Below are 22,538 nucleotides of genomic sequence, written 5' to 3' on the forward strand. Positions count from 1 at the left end.
AATAGTGTCACTCCTATTATCCTATTATGACCTGTGTGACCGCCCTGCATCCACAAGTAGCGCATAGGCGGCGCCTGCTCCTCTTGCAAACAGTCGTTAAAGACACAGGTATTTCTAGCAAGAATGAAAATAAATACTTACTACGCTACGCGTCAACTGGAGTTCGAAAAATAAATTGAGTCACGTGTGAACAAGCATCGTGCGTTAACCACGGAAAACGAATGTGGCTGCGAATGAATACGTAGCGGGGGCGAATGCCGAGCAAAGCGCAGATGGTCATTGGTGGAGTGGTAAGGATTAACCACCTTTATTTTACAAGGACGCCAATATTTAGAAGAATAACCCACGTTACACTTGGTAGAAAATTAAGAAGTATACATACGCGAAAGCAACACGCAAGACAATCTACTAAACTGAAACCAGAACCAAAACCGGCAGTACAACAGAATGCTTGGCGTAAGAAAAAATCAATACCAGCCCATTCGTGGTTTGACATCACCAGACATAATCGATCAGGGAGGTTCACGCATCACCTCGAACAGTTGTGCAGAGAGCCAAAACATGCTGGTCGAGGAATGTCACCGATACCATACCCTTGAATATTGCTATGGCGTACGAATATGCCAGTTTTTTTTTCTTCTTGACCACTTGCGGTCATCACTGCGTGCGCTCCAAAGAGGACGACGAAGAAAACGATTCGCCGACCAGCTGCTCTTGAGCCACGATGAGGAACATCAGCCACAAAGGTATTTCGCCAATTTGTGGCACGTCTCCTCTGCTATCGCTAGCAATCAGCGTTGCTCGCCAAAACTAGGGCTGTAACGTCATTTTGGGTTGGAAATCACCTCTGCAGCTCTGTATCACACACAGATGTGATGGTTAGAGGCCGTTACACGGTGGGCGCGTTCAAAAAGGTCGGCGTTAGACAACTGCATTGCGATTAATTGCCTCCCGGTAGATTACACCGAAAGAGCTAACAACCTGTCCTCAAAGAACATAATATGTTTTTTTATAAAACTTGAGAACGTTCTGCCTCTCTCCCACTCGGTCCGCCACCACTGCCCCACGTGAGGACATTCTGATGATCTGTCCATGCTTCATGCTGATATCCGAGTATGCCATGTTTACAAAATGCTAAGCGCAGATGGTCAAAGGTTCAAAATGGCGGCGTCGGCTGCAAAGAAGGTGTGCAGTCACCCATGTTTTAAAACATGCTGTGCCTATTTTTTTATGTTGCGTCGTAACGGCCATAACGCTTCCCATCTAAGCTCAAACTGTGGACGTTTGCGGTTGACTACACGTTCTTGCACATGCCACTTATTCTCGAAGAGACAGAGCCTGCAGCGGCGCATTGAGTTTACATCCTTTTCCTCTGGGTTAACTTGAAGATTCTGGGTTAGGACAACGCGTGACATTTTCTGTTACGACCGTGCCTACTTGTAAGAGGTTCCTCGAGATTTTCGACAGTGTCGTTGTGCGGAGCAGTCAGCGAAAAATCTGACTGGTCTAGGCTCTTGCCACGGATTATCAGGTGCTTTTACATCACTGTGAACGCATTGACGTCACAGAAATGTGCAACCAATAAGAAGAGTTTTCTATAGCCAGGCAGTCGGCGAGTACGCGGTTCTCGCTGGCGCTGGAGACTGTTCCCAGCCACGTCTACGTCCTTTTGTCAGTGGAATACTGGATAGTTACATATACATAAAAAAGTGCTGCCGAACGCAGGACAAAAACGTAGACCCACATGGTGCTGACAGCACTGTATGTCTTTTCGTTTTTTTTTCGTGTGTTCGATAGCGCTGTTTTTATTTTTTTACAATAACTATGAAAAACTACCTCGTCGCCAAATCTGCCGTTGTCCTTCAGTTGCGTACTGGATGCTGCCTCCGACGATGGGTATCCGGAGGCGACCCGTCTTCAGCATTGGCTTGCACGACTACGGACACAGGCCCCACGGAGTGCTGGACCTCCTTGAGATTGTAAGCGCTGTTGCCAAACACGGGCGTAGTCTCGATGGTAGCTTAAATCAACGCCTGTTGACGTGTGTAGTCATTGGAATTTTTTGTTCGCTGCAGAGAGGGACCCCTCGGGCGCTAAGATAAGAAAAGCGTTACCTACGATACTCTGCGCCATAGAAGCCACTGGTCTACATTAAGCTCTGCGGAGTTAATCTCTTGCATACTTTCTGTACTTTCGAAAATCAAAAATATGGTTCCAGCGCATATTTTTATCTGTCCTGCGAGCAAAATACGATACGCTTGTGTTTTTCGTAGCCAGGCAAGTTAATCTGTTATTGTCCCCGCAGGGCAACGACCTATCTTAAAATATGAACCATTAGCCCATTACATAGTGCTCCCATGCTTGTATGAAAACGTAAAAAACAAACGGCGTATTTATCAATGGGTTGTAGGACCCTAAAGATTCCATTTCATATTTATTTTAGTCTTCAAAAAAAAAAGGGCAACAAAATCAGTCTAGGACAGTCCACTGGTTAGTTATATCTTTGGACTTCTTTTGCTGCAGAGAGGGGCCTCTCGGGAGCTAAGATAAGAAAAGCGTTACCTACGATACTCTACAACGTAGAAGCCACTAGTCGACATTAAGCTCTGCAGAGTTAAGCTGGTTGCAATGCAGTTCTCTTGCATATTTTCTGTACTTTCGAGAAATCAAAAATATGGTTCCAACGCATAGGTTTATCGGTCCTACGAGCAAAATACGATACGCTTGAATGTTTCGTAGCCAGGCAGGTTAAACATGTTAATCAGGACAACGACCTGTATTGTAGTATGAACCATTAGCCCATTACATATTGCTCCCAAGCTTATATGAAAACGTAAAAAAACGCCGTATTAATCAATGGGTTGTAGGACGCTAAAGGTTCCATTTCATATTTATTTGAGTCTCAAAACAAACAAAAAATGGGAATAAAATCAGTTTAGGACAGTCCACTGGTTAGTTATATCTTTGGACAACGTGAAGTAAGAAAGCCTGTGACGACTTCTGCTGCAATTTGGAACACAAGGGCGCTCTGGGGCCGTCTAGGAAGGGAACTATGATTGAATATGAGTCAGAACCGAGCTGCTGTCGAGAATAGGAAAGGCCATGGTCTTCAGGTAGTGCGCAGTGGGAATGTTCTGCAATGAAATGCTTGAGATCTACTGGAAATATTGTTTTATAACATTGAACTGAAAATTCAGAACATTTACACCATTTAACCGGGACTGGTGTTGTGTTATGGCTATGATCTAAACATTATAACGACATTCAGAATAGCATTCGCACAGTGTTTTGTTTGAGCGTTAAACTAACAGATACTGCAGAACACAGAGCGTTAGACGTTATTTTTTAACATTGCCACAATGGTCTATGCAGCACATAATGTTACTTCAACTTACACAACAATTTTATAACATTTTTCCAATGATGCTGTCTGGCATCATGAACGAAGCTTGGTTCATTGAGTAAATGTTTCAGCCGGAGGACCTGTCTTGGTGATAGCAAGCTATACTCCGTTCCATACATAGCAAGCAACGCTGCCAACTCTAGCGCGCCTGTTCGAACATGCAAAGTCCGCGCCCCAAAAGTAATTCGCCCTACAATCAAAGTGAACACGAACATATTTTGTTGCGACGTGAACACAAGCATATTTCGTTGCGACGTGAACGCAACCATATTTCATTGCGACGTATGAAGTGCCGTGAATGGTAATCTCCTGGACTTCACTTTACCTCTTGCCACATTTTAAGGCGGAAGCCTTTAATGTCTCATCGTTGTAAGCAGCAGTTGTCGACAGAAAATGTCACGCTTTTCAATTGGTGGAAACGGTCGTGACGTCACAGTGCGCGAATTTCAAACGGGGCCAATTGTACTTTGCCTAGTAACCATGCAACCAATTGAAGGGATCGTATAGTGATGCTCCAATTAAGTGGGACTGAGCTTAGTTAATTGCTTAATTACCCAATTAGCCTAATTAGCTGTACTAGTCAGGCCATATAAATAAATAAAACCGATTAAGAAATTGGTCGAGCTCAGGAATCGAACCCCGGTCTTCGGCGTGAGAGACGAGCATGCTATCCACTCGGCCATGCCAGCTCGATGGTTTGGAATGAACAAAGGCGCGTCTAGTGAATACGGTGTCTTCACTCACTCTCATCCTCCTCCATTCTCTTCCCGCGAGGTTTAGGTGTGCACCGACAAATGAGACACAGATACATTTCCTTTCCTCAAAAACCAATTTACTGACGAGCGAGGCGTAGAACCGAATGGGCGATGGCGTTCTATGGACTCCTTGGCAGCGTTGCAAGACGCTGTCGCGTTCCACTCTTAGGGGTATCAGTGACCACACTTTAGGTCAAAAAAGTGCCCCCCTGAATTTTGTGAGACAGTTACTGCGTAATTTCCTTTCCTCAAATAAAATTTTCATTTTCTTCATTACGGCTCCTCTTTATCTATCTTCTTTCACTCCCACTTCCTCCCTTCCTCTAAGGTGCGGTTCAGGTGTCCACCGAGATGAAAGAGAATTACTGCGCCATTTCCTTTCCTCAAAAAGCGTTGCGTTCAAAGCTCGCGCTGAACGGGTGGTGTTCCGTGGACTCCCTGGCAGCGCTACAACGCGCTGTCGCGTTCCACTCCTAAAGGCAAAGCTTAAGCGTAATTAATTTAGCAGTTAATTAGTATTCAGGCATTAACCAGTAATTAATCATTAATTAGTGATTTGTCATCACTTAGTAATTAGTACTCAATTATATGTGACGCCACCGGTGCCACAGAAACAGCGAAGGTGGTGCGGAAAACGCTTCCGCCTCTACCCACTTTAGACAGCCAAAGTGCCCCCTGAATTTTTCGTCCTCCAGCTCATCAAGACTTCAAGAAGTAAGAATGATTTTGGCAGTCTGATACACGGCAGGTAGAGCGAATCGCCCGTCGTTCATCCGCGCCTAAAAAGTAGTTCGCACTCAGTGAAAATTATAGCCGGAGTGTTCAAGTCCACAGCGCCTCACAGCTTCGACCATAATTTTTCAGCGCTACCACTTCGTTTTATACCGCTCTTTGTTTTCGTCCAAACACTCACCGAGGATTATAGAAGGACGAATGATACCTGGCGGAGTATAATGGTTTCGCGGGCTCGCTGCTTCGCAGCCTCCGCTGCGTTACCTGCTATGTATGAAACGGAGTGTAGTCTTTTGGGTTTCTAACAAAACTACGAAGTGAAAGAAACCCCCATTCGTTTTTGCCATCACCGGTCGCGCAGAAGGGAAGCAACAGCTTTGCCGCAACTCACACTCCGCCCTTAAGCACATGTCTCATATGGCTCGGATGGATCTCAGCATGACTGTCTTTAGGCAGCACTTCTATACGAAGGCTCTTCGACGGTGGTGTCACTTACCGCAGAGATATTACTTTAGAGAGCCAATGTGTAATGTCTGAAAATTTCAAAGTACTGCTGAGACGAGTGAACTCGTAGCGTTCCCACTCGTCCATATAACGTGGGCATTGGAACCAAATTTGGTACACAAGCAGACATATACCCTTGCCACTGCCAGCGCCTTGCTACCGTTCCTAAACTGCTGTTTCCTTCCGAGATTGTTTAACATAACTTTGCTTTTCTTCATCATTTTCAGACCCATCGTCCCGCTCTGCCTGTATAAATTGTTAATCATGCGTAATTATGGGACGGTTAGCTCCCAAACCGACTCAGTTGTTGATAACTGAAGAAAGGAGGATACCAACTGTTAAAGCACATGATACTTCCCATGGGCCCACAAAATGCAATGCGGTACGCTCCTGCTGGCTAATGATGCTGTGTCCACGTGCAACCAAGTTATGCACCCCTGCACTCGCAGGCGGGCGGCATGGTGCTGTGGGTGTTGATGACCCCGTATCCACGCCCCGCGACCCGCTCCGTGCGCCTCCTGTCGGCGGCGGCGTTCACCTTCACCCTGGGCACCTTCCACATCGTGGTCTCCAGCCTGCTGAGCGCCGCCTGCGCCTACTACCTGCCGCGCACTTTCTACGTACGGCATCACGGTCGCGTTTCTTGGGGCAGATAGACCTTTCAAATCTCGGCGTGGCCATTATTTCTCGCTGAGCTGTTGTCCGTGCCTGACACGGTGGCTTCCACCGCGCTGTACGCTAGGTGCACATGGAAGCCCGGCCAGCAACACTGCGACTCCGAGGTTTGAAAGATCCATAGGAACTGAGTAGCTAGTTTGGTGCGTTGAAAACAACGAAAAAAAGCGGGTAAATTCGCTTTATAGGAATGGCATATTTACAAGGTGTAGCGCGTGGTTGAAGCACGCGATGGCAGAAAGCAGTAAGTATAGGATGTGTGATTAACTGTACAAAATATGTATTGCAAGCATTTACGAAGGAGTCGTGACGAAGCAAAGCGTTTTTAGAGAACTTGCTGCTCAGAAGTCGCACAAAAATAGTACGACGCATGATGATGCCATTAAAGAGAAGTTACAGCCATTTCACAATAAAATTCAGGGGCACTTTGGCTGTCTAAAGTGCGTAGAGGCGAAAGAGTTTTCTCACCACTTTGACTGCCTCTCTGGCACTGGTGACGCCACCACCGGATGACGTCACACATAATTAGTGACTAATTACTGAGTAACGACGATTTACTAAATAATGGCTAATTAGTGATTACTGACTAAATAGAATTAAGTGCTAATGAATGACGCTTAAGCGTCGCCTGTAGGAGTGGAACGCGACAGCGTGTTCTTGCCCTGCCAGGGAGTCCACGGAACGCCACCACCCGTTCAGCGCGATGCCATGCCCTTTGAACGCAACGCTTTTTGAGGAAAGGAAATGGTGCCGTAATTCTCTGTCATCTCGGTGGACACCCGAACCGCACCTTAGAGGAAGGGAAGAAGTGGGAGTGAAAGAAGAAAGAGAAAGAGGGGCCGTAATGAAAAAAATGAAAATTGTATTTGAGGGAAGGAAGAGGGAGAGAGAGAGACTGTCGGCGAGGCGATGGAGAGCGCGCGGCGGCGGCTCCGGTGGCGGCCCCGGCGGCGTATTCGCCAACTGCAGCCTGTACAGCCACAAGGCTTGAAACCGCGGTGAATTGATCACGGTGACTGAACATTGTCACAACGGCTTACCTAAAAGGGATAATAAATCCTCTTAAACGGCGTTATATGGCACTAAGCATCACGATTTGCGACCTAAAAGGGAAAGAATGGAAAAAAATGAAATTTAAAAAACAATAAAATGACAGTACAGAGAGCGGAGTCGAACGGCCGACCTTCCATGCGCAACACGTGCCTCTAATCCACTGCGCCACAGCGGCGATGTCAAGCCGTCGTTCTGAATGAATATTTATAACCAGCCTTAATGTGGCTGCTACCTGCCGGTGGGCGGCGCTGTCATCGCTGGTTGTACCGGCTGCATTTGGCGAACACGCGCCCCGGCGCGCCAGTTGTGCGCCTGGTGACGTCACTCGCTTCTCGCGCATGCGCAGCTTGGCCTTTCCAGAGCTCCGTGAAAGTGTTGCTTTCGGAACAAAAGAAAAGCACAAGCAATCGGGTCAAGCCGGAATCAAGCACGGCAAGCAGCATTATGTTGACCAACTGCGCCTGCTGAATTCATTTAAGTTGTAGCTATAACCCTGAATGGCACACAAAAAAAGGCACTTAAAAGGTCCACTATAACAAACACAAGAACAAAAATTGTAAGTTCATGAAGCAAGGATGATTTTGCGCGTTAGAGAATTTAATTGTGACGTAGCCAAAGACGCTTAAGCGACTCGGGACTTGCCTTTGACAAGTGCAACGTGTGATGTGCGTTGCAGGTTAGATATTTACGTAAACGTACCATCAGCCGAGAACGGTCAACATGTTCTTTTTATAATCGGCAGCAGCTTCGTGTGCAATCGAAATCGATCCTGGGTCCTTCTTTATGACGTGGCATATAGCTTACGGTTTCGCTGTGGCAGGTAAAAATTTATTAATTATTCAAAGATATGCCTACTTTTACATCCGTACGCGTATATTTGTTCTCATGCAGTATATCGTCTTCAATGTGACCGCCGCCTGCTGCTACGTGCTCAGCTCTAGCCTGGTCGCACGGGACATGCAGAGATTTTCTGCCCCGAGCGTGAGTATACCTGGCCACATTCCAGCTCGTGTGCGCCTACACTCTTAATGCCCGCTGAGAGGCATCGGTTCGAAGTGTAGAAGGTCGACCCGATCATGCTTTGAAGGGTGGCTGAAGTTCGCGCAAGACTCCACGAAACCCAATCAGGCTACAGCTACACTAGTCATATGCAAACACACTAGCAAGGCTCACTGAGTGAACATCAAATGCGCTCCGCCACCATAAAACGAGTGCGTCACATAAGGGTAGCACCCTTTCGCCGCCTCCACCTGAAGCTCTCAGTCTGGTGTGGTTATTGGATGAGGAGATGTGCAGGGTGCAGTTGTCACAAGATAGGGCTAACGGCTGATGAATTGGAAAGGTGTGTGCGCTGCGGTGTGCACTAATGGGTTGACAGATACGACGATAAGGATACGCATCACCATTAAATATGGTGACGTGCACGACTCGAAGTCAGTAGACTACGTTGCGTCGGCGAAGCGGAGATTGTTCCAACACTGAAGTGCGCCTTCCTCATCCGTCGGCCCGAAGCGATGTGAATCTAAAACCACTGTACCGAAGCGAATGTCGCAAGCGGACAGGTGCCACTGCACATGCGTCGCGCACAAGGGGGTCGGGGTAGGGTATCGTACTGTGTTGAAGCTCTCGGCTTCCTATCACCGGTTACTGCAGCGGCTAGTTGTCTATATGAAGCAGCTGCGCGGTTTAATTGCTTACATTATACTTTGGGAACTGACCGCAGACGCCGTAATCAGAATAGAATGCCGCGCGTGTGGAAACGCGACTACGGATTAGAGCTAAGCTAATCTGCGCTCACCGTGCCGAAGCGAGGTGCCTAGGAAAGTGACATTCTAGTTTTACTGTGATAACAGTAGCAATGGCAGTAGGTGAAAATCCCGGCGTCTTCTGTCCGAAGCCTCGCCGATGGAAACCTCGACCCTCTAGAAGTGCCAGCCACCTGCTCATCGCAGAAATTCTCCTCAGGAGCGCCACCCACCACCACGCCACCTATCTCCACCTTCCACAAGGCCTCATGCATTGGAAGCCTACGGTCCAGCTGAACGAATAAGCGATGGTGAAATCAAATTCAAAGAGACTGGGCAAAGCCAGTTGCGTTCAGAAGCACCGCTTTCAGCTATCTCCACACCGAACCCCCTTAGGAAGGGAACTTCACACCTACGCACTGTCATCCCCGACCCACCTCCCCACCACACCTCCACAGACTAGATGCGCCAGCCTTAACCCTCCACTACAATTGTGTCACGTGCGTGATGCCTCTGCTTTGAGTAAAAACATTCATTAGAATAATCATCGAGGGTAACTCTTAGATGCTATCGCAGCTTTCTTGCACCAGATAATTACTGTCAGATTTTTTTTTAATTCGGTTGTATTAGAGTGCCCAGTATTACAAAAAGTGTCCGGCGTTTGATGCCTCGATGGAGAGCAGGCAAACTGGAGAGAAAAAAAAGCCCCTCTGCAATTTCAGGAGGAGCGAGTGAGAGTGCAGGAGGAAAGAGACGAGAGGGAGGGAGAGCGAGTAGGTGGAAGCGACGGGTGGTGCGAGACAAACCGCGATGGCCACTGAGAGTCGAAGGAGGGGGGAGGAGGGAATGTGAAGTGTACGGTGCGGCGCACTGTGATTGGTGGATTGGATCAGGCGAATGAAGAAGAAAGGGTTCAGTGCGTTACACGCCTATTGATGGACGGTATCCTATTGAGCTACACGCCTATTGAGCTGTCTCCAAACAGGATCGTCCGCATCGCATCGCCGGTTAACCGTGCATCATTTACCAACAAGTGCACGCAGTTTGATAAGGAGGTGGCTGGTGTATTCACTAACATTTGTGGAGTGCCAATCGCCCAAATCTGTACCGCCTAATCCGAACCGTGACCGATCCTATTGGAAGGCGGCTCTGAGGGCCACTTTTCCGGGAAGGCAGCTTAGGCTGATCGACCGGGTGCTCGAGGAAGCTGCCAGTAGAGGACTCCAGGATGTTAGGAGCCATACAATGTATCCCTGGGCTCCCTTTTCTTTTCTTGTCGTCCTTTTTAATAACGTTGCCTCCTCGGCTCCTTGTCGATGGCCACGACAACTGCTTTGTCCCCATCGAAAAATCTCGTATCATTTCATGTGTGTCTCGTATAAATTCCAATGTTTAATGTAACTTTTACGTTTCATAAATGTGTCTCGTATGAGGTCATATTGGCAGCATATGAGTTGGGTATGACTATGAATGTGCCTCATGTGAACACATACGTGCTTCATACAAAATCATGTGCGTCACAAATGTGCCTCGTATGAACTGATATGGCAGCATACGAGTTATATGTGTCAAGAAATGTGCCTCGTATAAACACATATGCGAAGCGTGTTCATTAAATATTGCTGGTGACTCACTTATATTTACCGCCAGCTGCAGGAACTCTGCAAGTGTAATAAGACACGTCTCTATAGGTTACATAGTGATTTGCAAATGCCAACTAGTAATGGCCTTCTTTTTACTGGTGCTAAAGTAAAGAAAGGTGTGATAATGGATGCAGTGAAATAGAGAGCAGTAATCGAGTTCCTTTATTTGAAAGGACGCACTCCAAGACGGACGTTAGGTGAGATGAAAAAGGTTTATGGCGAGGATTCCCCATTACATGAATCAGTCAGGAAGCGACACTGTTCATTCAAATGTGGTCTGACTTCCGGAGAAATTGCTTCATTTGCGGGCGACACCACTCCGCTATCGATGAACGCACCATCCATGAAGTGGAGGTTGCCATTTTAGAAGATCACCGCGTAACCATTCGATATCTAGTCCAAACAGTAAAGATTAATTAGGGCGGGGTTTGTGGAAAAATCAGTCAAGACTATCTTCATATATGTATGGAATCAGCTCGCTGGTTTTCCCAGTTGCTCACAGCTTTCCAGAAGCAGGAACGAGCCGAATGATCCCAGGATCCTTCGACAATGTGCTATAGAGACCAGGAGGACTGTTTCAACGAACTAATCATGCAGAATAAATGCTGGGTCCCTACCTATTTTCTGTAGACAAAATACATTCGATGCAATGGAAGCATCCGGAGTGACCGCCTCCAAAGAAGGCACGTTCCCAATCATTCTCTGGCAAGGTCATGCTCAAAGTTTTGGGACGAGTACGGAGTAGTCCCGATGGATATCCTAGCACATGGTACCATGATTAACACACCAATCATACACGAGCCTCGCATTACGAATGATCTTTCTTCTGTGCAACCCTTTCGCTGCTAATGGTCACATTATCATTTTGCCTGCGCAGATCACCGGGCTCATCACAGGAGGCCTACATGGCCTTCACTTCGTCTACACCTTCTTTAAGGTCTACGTCGATAGAAGAGACCACGGCTGGTTTTGAAACACATCGGACTCCCGACTTGAAAAGCATGAATGACGAAATTCTGAAAAAGAAAACAACAACAAAAACGTCACCACTCGCCCGTTTACGGTGTGCACGTCTATTTCTCATCATCGTCTTGTTTGGCGTGTAAGTTGTGTAAAGTTCGGGTGACGCGGTTTTATGTTCAGGCGGTGAGGAGTACAGACAAATGTAGAGGAGCGTCTGCATGCCTGAACAGGTCGAGAGTACAGAGTTTGCAAAGAATCCGAGCATATCTCTTTAGAGTCCATCGTCATGTATTACCTCGAACTATCAAGTGCGCATTTGCTGCTGCAGCGGTAGTTAGGGTTAGTTTAGTTTTGTCTTTAAACTTGCGCGATCGATATGTAATAGACTGTGCCGATGTTAGATTTATTTATTAATTTATTTACAATACCCCTAAGGGCCCTCGTGCGAGGGTATTACATAGGGGGGGGGGATACAAGCACAAAAATATGGCACAGACATTTGAAACAAAATACACGTAAAAATGAATTAAAACTAGTAATGTACACAAATAACACAGCAAACAACTCGGAATAAAATAATCAGTAAATTCACATAATACAACAAAAATACCAAATCTGTTAGTCCATGGTTTGCTTTAACGATTGCTGAAACGATTGTAGGTTAACCTCAGTAGCTATGTGGGATGGTAAGTTATTCCAATCTATTATAGTGCGAGGAATGAATGATTTCGCGTAGCGCAATGAACGGCATGTGATGCGTTTTATTTTGTTATCGTGGTCGCGGCGAGGAAAGACTGCAGGGTGTGGCAAAAAGAAGTCGTCGTGGAGGGTGGGATGGTGATACAGTTTGTGAAGTAAGGTGAGGCGAGCGAAATGGCGTCGACATGATAGCGGTTCGAACTCGGCACGCTGTTTTAATGCTGTGACAGTGGTGAAGCGTGAATAATCTGAAAAGATGAAGCGAACAGCACGGTTTTGCAGGGATTCAAGGTTGTTAATGATGTAAGCTTGTTGAGGGTCCCATATGGCAGAAGCATACTCAACTTTCGGGCGGATTAGCGTGATGTAAGCAAGTTTTTTTAAGTGTGAAGGCGCGTGTTTGAGATTATGCCTAAGAAGGCCGAGTGCGCGATTTGCTAATGATAAGATTGTGTTAATATGGTAATGCCAAGCTAGGTCAGACTGAAAGTGTGCTCCTAGGTACTTGTAAGGTGCTGTAAGTTCAACTCTATCGTTATTGAGGAAGTAGGCTGTAGCAATTCGAGTGGAACGGTTAGTAAACGACATTAACTTTGTTTTAGATGCATTTAGAGACATTAACCAGGAAGAACACCAAGCCGTTACAGCGTCAAGATCAGCTTGAATTGAATGGCTGTCGGTTTCATTTGTAATATTGCGATATATTACACAATCATCCGCGAATAACCTAATTTGAGACGATACACACTTGGGTAGATCGTTAATAAAAATTAAAAAAAAGCAGAGGGCCAAATACACTTCCTTGGGGGACTCCAGATGTTACGGGGACAGAAGACGAGTTAAAGCCGTTGACAGAGGTGAATTGTTTTCTGTTATCGAGGAATTGTTTTATCCATGAAATAACGTTGAGATGGAGATTTAAGTTTGTCAATTTGGTTAGGAGCCTGTGATGAGGAACGCGATCAAAAGCTCTAGAATAGTTTAAAAATACCGCGTCAACCTGTAAGCCAGCGTCTACTGCGGAAAATATGTCGTTAGTAAATCCAGCGAGTTGTGTGTCACATGAAAAACCCCGGCGAAAACCGTGCTGGTATTTGAAAATGATATCGTGCTCCTCTAGATAATTAATTACTTGAGTATGAATTATGTGTTCCAGGAGTTTACAGATGTTGCTGGTTAATGAGATAGGGCGATAGTTAAGTGGAATGGTGCGGTCTCCGGATTTGAAAATGGGTGTTACTTACGTTTTACGCCAGTTGTCAGGAATTGTACCAGATGATAATGACTGTGAAAACAGTGATGTCAATACTTGATAGAGGTTTAGAGAGGCATTCTTTAGTATTTTGTTATTAAATCCAAGGTGGTCAGAGCTAGTAGTAACTTTGATTTTATTCAAAAGGGCAAGAATGCCTGATTCACTAATAATAATTTCTGGCATGGAAGTGACGGAAGATGGCTGTAACATGGGCGAGGAAGTGGTGTCTTCATGGGTGAACACTGAGACGAATGCGTCGTTAAGAAGCTGTGCACACTCAGTTTCAGTTACTGGATCACCGTCAGGATTAGTTAGTACGGTTTCGGGGTGGGTACTCGGATTGATGACGCGCCAGAATCTATGAGAGTTATTGGTTAACATGGTGGACAGGTCGTGACTGAAGAAATGATGAGTTGTTTTAAGCAGTGACTGATATTCGTGATCGCAAGGCCTGTACTTGGTCCATGATGATGGAAGACCTGTTTTGACTGCTTGGCAGTACAAGCGTTTTTTCTTATTATTAAGACGACGAAGGCGATTTGTGAACCATGGTGCATTTTTATGATATTTGATGGTGATGACTGGCGAAAACTTGTCAACAAGATTAGTCAATGTGTCTTTAAGTGATTTCCAATTTGTTTCGACTGAGCGAGATGAAGAGTGAGCTAGGAAGTCCTCCGAAAATGATTGCAGTGCAGAGTTAATCCCATCGAAATTAGCGCGGTTGTAGCAATGAATTCGCTTAGTGGATGTTTTCTTTTTACCGAATGGACGAGTGATGTACCCGGTGATGATGTCATGATCGGATAGGCCTTGTAAATGCAAGATATCGGAACAAACCTCACGGTTATTTGTTAGGACGAGATCAAGAATATTTGCCGTTGTGGTGGAGCGGCGGGTAGGATCAGTGATAAGTTGAACAAGCGAAAAATCTAAGCAGGTATGAAGGAACATGTGAGCTTCCTGGTCACGGGGGTTAACCGTAAGATTAGGCCAATCAATGTTTGGGAAGTTAAAATCACCAAATACAAGGAAAATGGAGTTAGGAAAACGCACGTATAAGTCACTCAATAATCTATGAAATTCACCTGAAAATGTGGCAGTCATATCTGGCGGTCGGTAGAAGGCAGCAATAACAACATCAGCAATACCGATTTTGCACCGTATCCAAACACATTCAAGAAAAGTACTGACAGTGATCGGGACAGCAGATATTTGTTTCTTTGTAGCAATAAGGACGCCACCCCCTTTTCTATTTTTCCTATCACAACGAAAAAAGAAAAATTCGGATTCACTGAGAAGAATGTTAGCATCCGGAATAGAATCGTCCAACCAAGTTTCAGTTAATATCAGAAGTGAAGCGCACGTTGAATCGACGAGGGAAGAAAGGGCAACAGATTTTGAAAGTACACTTCGGATATTAGTGAAAAGGAAACTACTGCTATTCTCTGAATTAAGACGAGTGTTCAATGAGGATGATGAAGACGCTGGAAAAGGTGAGGCGGCCGTTGAAAAGGTGAGGCGTCAGTCGGTCATGGAAAGACTAACCGGCACCGCTCAGCCACTGGCGACATCCCACAGATACGTATCCTTATTGATATGCAATTTATCGAAAGCCAAGCGCGCGCGGTCACCATCTTTTTTAATCGTTTTCGAGAACTGCAGCAGCTGGCGGCGTTTGTTACGGACAGCAAGCGAATAATCACGTCCGATGCCAAAATCTGTTTCCTTTAGCTTGCGGCCGTTACTTAGAATGGCTTCAATTTCTTTATCGTTGATGAACTTCGCTGTAATTGGCCGTGCCTTCTCGGTCGAGAAACGGCCCACACGATGTTAGATGCAACTTACTATAGTACAATAAAGAAGTTCAAGTTAAAAATGCTCTGAATAGCTATCTTATCTCTTCCAAGGTACTACTAAGAAGGTGTCGTCTGGTACCCACCGGTGATTAAATGAGTACGAGTATTGTCCTGGTCTGGTGGTCTTCATGCGTAGGGTGAAATTATTGGAAAATGAGTCGCTGACCCCACCTTGAGTATAAGGGAGTAATTACTCATTGGCATCCACCCAAGCGCAGCCATACGGCTACAAAGGAAAGCTATACAGCTTTCTCAGAAACTTCGTGGTTAAAGAAAAATTCGTCCTGGTCCGAGGCTCGAACCCAGGACCACCGCTTCATCGGAGCAGTCGCTCTACCAACTGAGCTAACCGGGACGACAAGCTTATGGTAGGGCGAGAGCGAATTGATCAATAACTCGAAGTGGGAACAGTGTTGGCCAAATGTTTAGGGGAATCCCCCAAGGTGGAGTAAATTTGTAATAAGGGAGTAATTACTCATTGGCATTCACCCAAGCGCAGCCAAAGCTGTATAGCTTTCCTTTGTAGCCGTATGGCTGCGCTTGGGTGGATGCCAATGAGTAATTACTCCCTTATTACAAATTTGCTCCACCTTGGGGGATTCCCCTAAACATTTGATCCACCTTGAGTAATAACAGGGGACACAATGGGCTTAAAAGCACAAGGCGTATTTCGGTCAAACCAGAATCTTTGATCTGTTGACTAGGAGAGTTTAGACTGATCAAATGCGTCAACAGTTCGGTTTCTCAGCGTTAATCATAATGCATTTCTGAAGTATGGGTGTTCCCATGAACGTAGGCAAAAAAGATTGCAGCCATAGGTCCAAATGCTTTTTGTCTAATTCATGCTTTACAAGAGTAAGATGTTGGGCTAGTTAGTTTTCTGACAAAGCATTCATCTTTTTAGCGCAAACAGGACAGGAGAGAGAAGGAAAAAGAAACACACGGTGCTATTTGCAACTGATTTATTGAAGATAGAACCACGGCATATATATCCATATCCATAATTGACATATATATCCAATTTTATATCGCAATTAGTGTGAAAACTTTCTGTTGTCTAGTTTCCTGGTACTTGTTAGGCTGCGCCTGCGCAGGTTTGTGGGTATATATGCTGTGCTTCTACCTTCAATGGATTAGTTGTAACTAGCGCCGTGTTTGTCTTTCCTTCTGTGTCCTGTCGTGTCTGCTTTAAAAAAATGAATGGTTTCTCCAAGCTCTATCCTACGGGTCTCTACCTACGGGCATTACTGTGCCCGCGCTGCCTACTGCCCCAACCTCTACCTCTTCCCCTCAAAGACCGAGCAGGTGAAGAATGCAATCACATCGGACTACCAAATGGCATTTCTCTTTACCAGAACCAAAGCTCTCATGAGGCGTAGGCTTTATTGTGTTAGTTAATGAAGAATCACAGCAAAAAAGTACTTAAAACAGCTTCTCTTTTTGTTCGGTTGTGCATAAATGCACTTTACTGAGCGGTCACTGATATCCGCCTCGGTAGCGCAGTAGGCAGCGCGTCAGTCTCATAATCTGAAGGTCGTGAGTTCGATCCTCACCCGGGGCAGGCGGGGTGATTTTTTTTACTCACAATATAAACGAGATTTCTTTCGTAAGTACACATTCCATAGCAATTTGTCTATTCGCACTATACAAAGCCTGTTATTTCAAAGTTAGGGCCAGTGCGAATCAGCTCCATGGGGCAGTGTACCGTAAGGTTCAGCACCCATCCAGTCGACATCTGCGTCTGTTCATTTTTCTTCACGCTGCTTTGATTATATGCGGCAACCAGCACTGGGATCTGTTGCTGCAGTTTTCGAAGTTCCTCTATTCGGCGACAAAATAGATTAGCCAAACGAGTCGCTGTGGGAATGTCCCCTTGCCGAACAAGGTGCTTGAGCCTAATTTGAACCAAGAATGTTACAAAGAAGCCGTACAGATTGCAACAGTGAAACTGCAGCACCGTTGCAGACACAAGTGCATGCTTGTTTCACAGCCGAAATGACACCAGTAGAGCCAGTAAAGGCCAGACGGTCGCATTTTCCGCAGAAAAACGTTCGGCTTGGTTGTCCTCAGCGTTCGTTCAAAGAAGTGACGCCAGTGCAATGGTCGTTGTTGCACCGCAGGCTTAGGTCTCATGCGCACCAAAACCTGGTGCTCCATCGAGTTCTGAAGAATGTTTGAAGCGAAACGTAGGAGTTGGAAATTTTTGTATGTTCTGATCTAATTGGAAACGAAAAGCTTTTAATTCAAATTTCCGGTAACCTGAGTCGAATATCTTACCGAAATTATGGTCAAATGGAAGCCGGTACAAAAGGCGAAAGATAAGCGAATTTCGGTTCAAGAGGCAGTCGTATACCATAAAATATTAACAAAGTACCCCCAGCTATATGCGAACCCAAACCATTGTGAACCTATAGCTTTCTGAAGTGACGCATTAAACAATTGGCTGTCGTAGCTATTTTTTATTTACCGTTTACTTAGACAAATCTATAGAACACAAACATCGAAAAAAAAGGAAAACGCTCGTCGTTTGTTCGATGTCACGCACGTTAAAGAACTGTGGCCAGATTCGTCTCCGTCCCTGCCTCCGTATAGAAGATAGAGAAAGGTAAGGGGGCCGAGTACTGATCTTTGAGGAACCTCAGAACGAAGTGGTACAGTAGAGCAATCAGCGTCATTAATGCTGAAAAATTCAACACTAGAAGAAGGAAATCCACAAATCCAGCTAAGAACTGCAGGCTAAATGTTCAGCGCACTTAGCTTATGTAACAGCAGTGAGTTATTAACTTTATCGAATGCTTTATCAAAGTCAGGAAATAGGAAGTCACACGAAAAAGAGGAGTCCAAGTAGGAGTTCACGTCGTAAGTGAAGGAAAGCAGTTGAATGTCTCAAGAGAAAAACTTTCGGAAGCCATACTCTGTTAGAGAGAAGAAACTGTTATCCTGCATGAAACTAACAAGATGTGTAAATATATCTACCGTTATTTTGCATGCTATTGATCTCAAAGATATCGGTCAGTGGTTAGATTCTGTTTATCTCCGGCTGTATAAGCTGGTATGACTACAGCAGTCTTACTGCATTCAGTAGTGCACCATGATGATACATCTGTGAGAATATGCATTTCATGATAGAACTACAGTACTGTAACAAAAGAACTATAGCGCAACCAAGACGAAGACAAGAAAGGACCACACAGGACTTAGTGCTAGTCCTGTGTGGTCCTTTCTTGTCTTCGTCTTGGTTGCTCTAGAGTTCTTTTGTTACAACATGCACCATTTAGCCCAGCAAGAAGTTCTTCCAAATACGGTATACTCCTTAGCATTTCGTATAAATTTGCCATTTATACCATAAATTCCTCTAGGAGATGTTAGTTTCAAATCGGTAATCCATATGATGCCTTTGAAGTCGAAGACGGTGGCATTCATTGCAAAACGATCGCACAGTTGGAGTTAGGGACATTAGATAACATTGGATGAAGAAGGAAACGACTTAACGAAAGTATCCTTTAGTCGAGGGCATCTCAAAGGAGATGCCCTCGACCTGCATGACAAGCTCAGCGGGAACCCAGCTACCTGTAGTGACAGAAGAGGGTGGCCGTTTGGTGCCTTGCTTTCGCTGGTTCAGGCCACAGCAAAAGTCGAAGTTAACAAGAAAAACAAGCTTTACCCAGGGTTTATAGGAAGGTGGTTGTAGTCATTTAGTGCACGTGGCATGATCGAATAAAAAGTGTTGGCGTGGCAGGGATTCACGTGAGCTTTGTGCTGGGGATCACGAAGTCCCAAACGATACGTTGGCGCTGATATAAAGTGGCTGACGGAGCAAGTTTATGTTGCTTTGCTGCGCGTTTTTTTCACTTCAACATACTTCGCCTTTCCTGTCGTGAAGGGCGCGGCTGGAAACAGCGACAACGCTGTCGGCGACTCCCCCTCGCCCGTGTGAATGTGCCGGTCCGTAGCAGAACATATGCTGCCCCCTGACTTTATCGGTCAGTCTGCTGTAGGGCCTGGGGGGGGGGGGGGGGGGGGCGGGGGGGGGCTAAGCACCACCGGCAAAATTTCGGGGGAGGGGAGGCTTTAGCTCTGCAGTCCCCCTCCACCCGGCGCCTATGGCCACTCCGGCAATGCATTTCATGCTTTCACGTATCATCTTTGCCAAAAGTAACCGAGCAGCCCGGCCGGTGGCAGGAGCAGGCTTGGGCGCTGCTATCTTCGGCGCTGGCCGCTGCTCCCCGGCTGCGAGTGTAAACTGGCTGAGTAATCCTGCGCCCTTGCTCAATATGACAGCAGTGCAAAGGCGCGAAATTGCTCGCCGCACATACTATCTGCTTACTCCTTATCATCCAAGGAAGGAGGGCGACAGCGCGGGCTTACGTCAACCAGTTTACACTCGCAGCCGGGGACCAGGGGCCAGCGCCGGGGCCGCAGCTTCGCCGCTCCTCTGAGAGCCTGCTCCCGCTGCCGTCGCTGCTGCTCGGTTACGTTTGGTCAAGACTGTCCACTCAGAGAATAGTTGGACCGAATTGTTTTTAGAGCGTAGCTCTTTTGCGCCCGTTTCTGCGTTTCGCGGCCACGCCGTCGCCGTTGTATGTCGCCGTCGCCGTTCTTCGTTGTAACTATAGCAGTGTACGCCTGAGTCGCACTTTAAGCTGCGAAACCAATGGAGCGGAAGCTTGGAAAGCAGAAGGGAAAATAATTGGTAACTGGGTTTTTGAGGAAAGGGAATGGCACAGTATCTGTCTCACATATCTCGGCGGACACCTGAACCGCGTCGAAAGGGAAGGGAGGAAGGTGGGAGTGAAAGAAAGGACGGCGCGAAACTGCCCTCTTAGAACAGTGGACACCTCAACCCTGCTTTAAGGTTAGTGGCTGTAGTGACAGGTGTGCGCGGCATGCGTCGGCATTGACAACGTTGTGCCAGAAACGCGGCGCTGAAGCCATAGGTCATCGGCGTTCATTGTGTTCATTGCCGTTGGCGTTGACCACGTTTTACACTCCGATCATTGTAAGGAAAGGAAGTGCGCATAACTGGCTCCCTGGGTCAGTGGGCGCCAGAATCACGCTCATTTGTACGTATGGGGGTGATGAGAGAGAGATGTGGGCTGTATGTGTTAGCGCTGACAACAGTGAGCAAACTCTCGCTATCAACCATTAACTGACACCTGCCAGGTTGGCAGGATGGGTGGGGACTTTAATGTACATATGAAGACAAACACACAGGAATTCCTTACCACTCATGTGAGAGAACATCCCGTTTCTCTCGCTCGTAACGCATCCCACTGTTGTGACAATCTCGCGAAATACTTGCATTGACCTCGTCTTTGAGAACCAGGCTTTGGTGCAGCAAGTCGAGCATATATCCGCCTATTTCTCTGATCACAAAGATTACTTCACGAAAATCAAGACCTATTAGTGGAGTGTTTCTTGAAGAAGGAATAGGTGTGAAAAATAAGTTGTCTCTAATTGTACACACATGACTTGCTCGAATTCTTTACCTCAGTCTATAGAAAAGCTGAAAAGCAGTGAGCTACGCTCAAATTTGGCAATAGGAAGTAACGTAATCGTCGGCAATTTTTTATAGTGTGCGTACCAGCAGACAGCCCCTAAAGCGATATAGGCGCCTTACATTGGATTCTCACCAAACATTACGGTCAAATTCCTACCGTAAAGGTGCGATTCTTCAAACAGCGTTTAGAGCCGCCAAGTTCTCCTAAAACGCATACAGCAGCAAAACTCTTATATTAGGATACTGCCACTAATATAAGTCAGGACTCAGTAGCAAAAACGCAGCTGAAGCACTCTGTGCTGATTACGCTGCTTACAAGTCGAAGTGTTGCCCATCTCTTACATTAGGGACATCAACGCAGACTATTCGTTCATAAAAAGTTGCGTGTTTAATAAACGACTGATAGCTGCTCTGTGGTCCTGAATAAATCGTCCTTTTCTCGTGCCTGGGAGAACGAGAGGCGAACAATGGGAGCCCGCCGTCGAGGCTAGTACGGCCTTTCGCCGCCACGCGCCGCCACCGGAGTAGGATCACTGCCGCGCCGTCGCTCATAGAAACGCAGACCGTTCGCAGCTGTTCTGTCGTTGAGTTTTTGGCTGCATTCATGTTGTTTCAAGTACAATCAAAACTTTTTTAAAAGGGAGCTCGGAAGCACTTGTCGCTAAGGGTAACTGGACCATTTTAGTCGTTTCTTTCGCGGCTACTGCTGTGCAATGCGCTCGCGCGTCGTCTGCTGCGCTGATATGACAGTGCGCGCCTGCTTAAATCCACTGCGTGGAAAATTGTTCTCTCACCTTTAAGTTCGCTTGTCTGAGGGTCGTTATTTGAAAGCAGTGCTTGACAGCAGCTAATACTGAAAGCTTGGGCTCTGGAAGAGCTCCGTTGCGTGCTGTTGTTTACTCATATAAGTAGCACGTAAAGACGTTAGACTGCTTCCAAAGCGGTACCTGATCCCACGTTTCCTCCGTAAAGTTTTCGAGAGTTACCATTGTCGCCACCGAAGCCAGAGTTGGCGCTAGAAAATGTGGAGCTTTGCCATGTGGTTTCATCAATTGATCTGCCGCGCACCTCCTGCAAGACTGCATGGTGTCTCGAGTCGCATCGTTGACGCTCAACTTGAGCGTGTATGGTACGCGCGAAAAATGCGCCCTGATGTCAGTGCCACCAGCTATGTAACGTGAGACACTGCATCATCTGCCTGCACATAACGCTGCGCAGATATAGAGGTTCACATATTCAATAACAGTGCGTTGTGAGTCAACACTTACTCAAACTCGAAAAAAAAAGTATTTATTGTGGAGGCTAACTTGTACACGGCAGTAAAACGTACGTCATCCTCAGAGCCTCGCGTACTTTCGCGAAAGGGGCTTTTTTGCGAAATGTTTAACTACGTCATGCTTGTCACTGACATTGAATGCGTAGTTGCAGGGAAGCGGCCTCAGGAAACGAACCGATATAAGGTTCACGAGCTCGCTGATGCCATCGCTCTTGCACTTCAGCAATTTTGAAGCGCAAAGAGCTGGTACAGCGTGCTCTACTAATGTAGTGAGAGGCTTTTTCAAGGTCTGATCGTCCTGCACGGCGCGGTCAGCAAAAGCTCTTAATGTATCGAGAAGAGAAGTTGATCTGACGGGTAGAGCAGCCCACCCCGGTCTTGGCTGCGGGTGAACTGAAGGAGTGGCTGGTTGCTAAAACCGGCTTCGTACACAAAGTAAGGCAGTTCTCGCAATCCATGTGCTCGCCAACAACTCG

At 46.4% G+C, this 22,538-nt stretch overlaps 1 protein-coding gene and 1 non-coding gene across 2 annotated transcripts; both read left to right on the forward strand.

The window, feature by feature from the left end:
* The first annotated feature begins 724 nt into the window (after positions 1-724).
* On the forward strand, positions 725-11,483 carry LOC149334131 (uncharacterized). Its single transcript, XM_089557869.1, has 5 exons — positions 725-746; positions 1,867-1,979; positions 5,844-6,014; positions 8,014-8,103; positions 11,388-11,483. Exons 1-5 carry the CDS (start codon positions 725-727, stop codon positions 11,481-11,483), a joined length of 492 nt encoding a protein of 163 aa, XP_089413995.1.
* Positions 11,484-16,774: 5,291 nt separating this feature from the next.
* On the forward strand, positions 16,775-16,847 carry TRNAM-CAU (transfer RNA methionine (anticodon CAU)). The gene has a single exon. It is a non-coding gene; the product is annotated as a tRNA-Met (tRNA).
* The last annotated feature ends 5,691 nt before the right edge of the window (positions 16,848-22,538 follow it).

This window comes from Amblyomma mixtum, chromosome 8 (assembly GCF_055824585.1).
Source record: "Amblyomma mixtum isolate Tamu chromosome 8, ASM5582458v1, whole genome shotgun sequence".
Taxonomy (NCBI): Eukaryota; Metazoa; Arthropoda; class Arachnida; order Ixodida; family Ixodidae; genus Amblyomma; species Amblyomma mixtum.

Coding starts and splice junctions, on each gene's coding strand:
- LOC149334131 (XM_089557869.1), top strand. CDS start 725: ATGAGGAACATCAGCCACAAAG. Junction 1,980..5,843: donor TGCTGGACCTCCTTGAGATT/GTAAGCGCTGTT, acceptor CTGCACTCGCAG/GCGGGCGGCATGGTGCTGTG. Junction 8,104..11,387: donor AGAGATTTTCTGCCCCGAGC/GTGAGTATACCT, acceptor TTGCCTGCGCAG/ATCACCGGGCTCATCACAGG.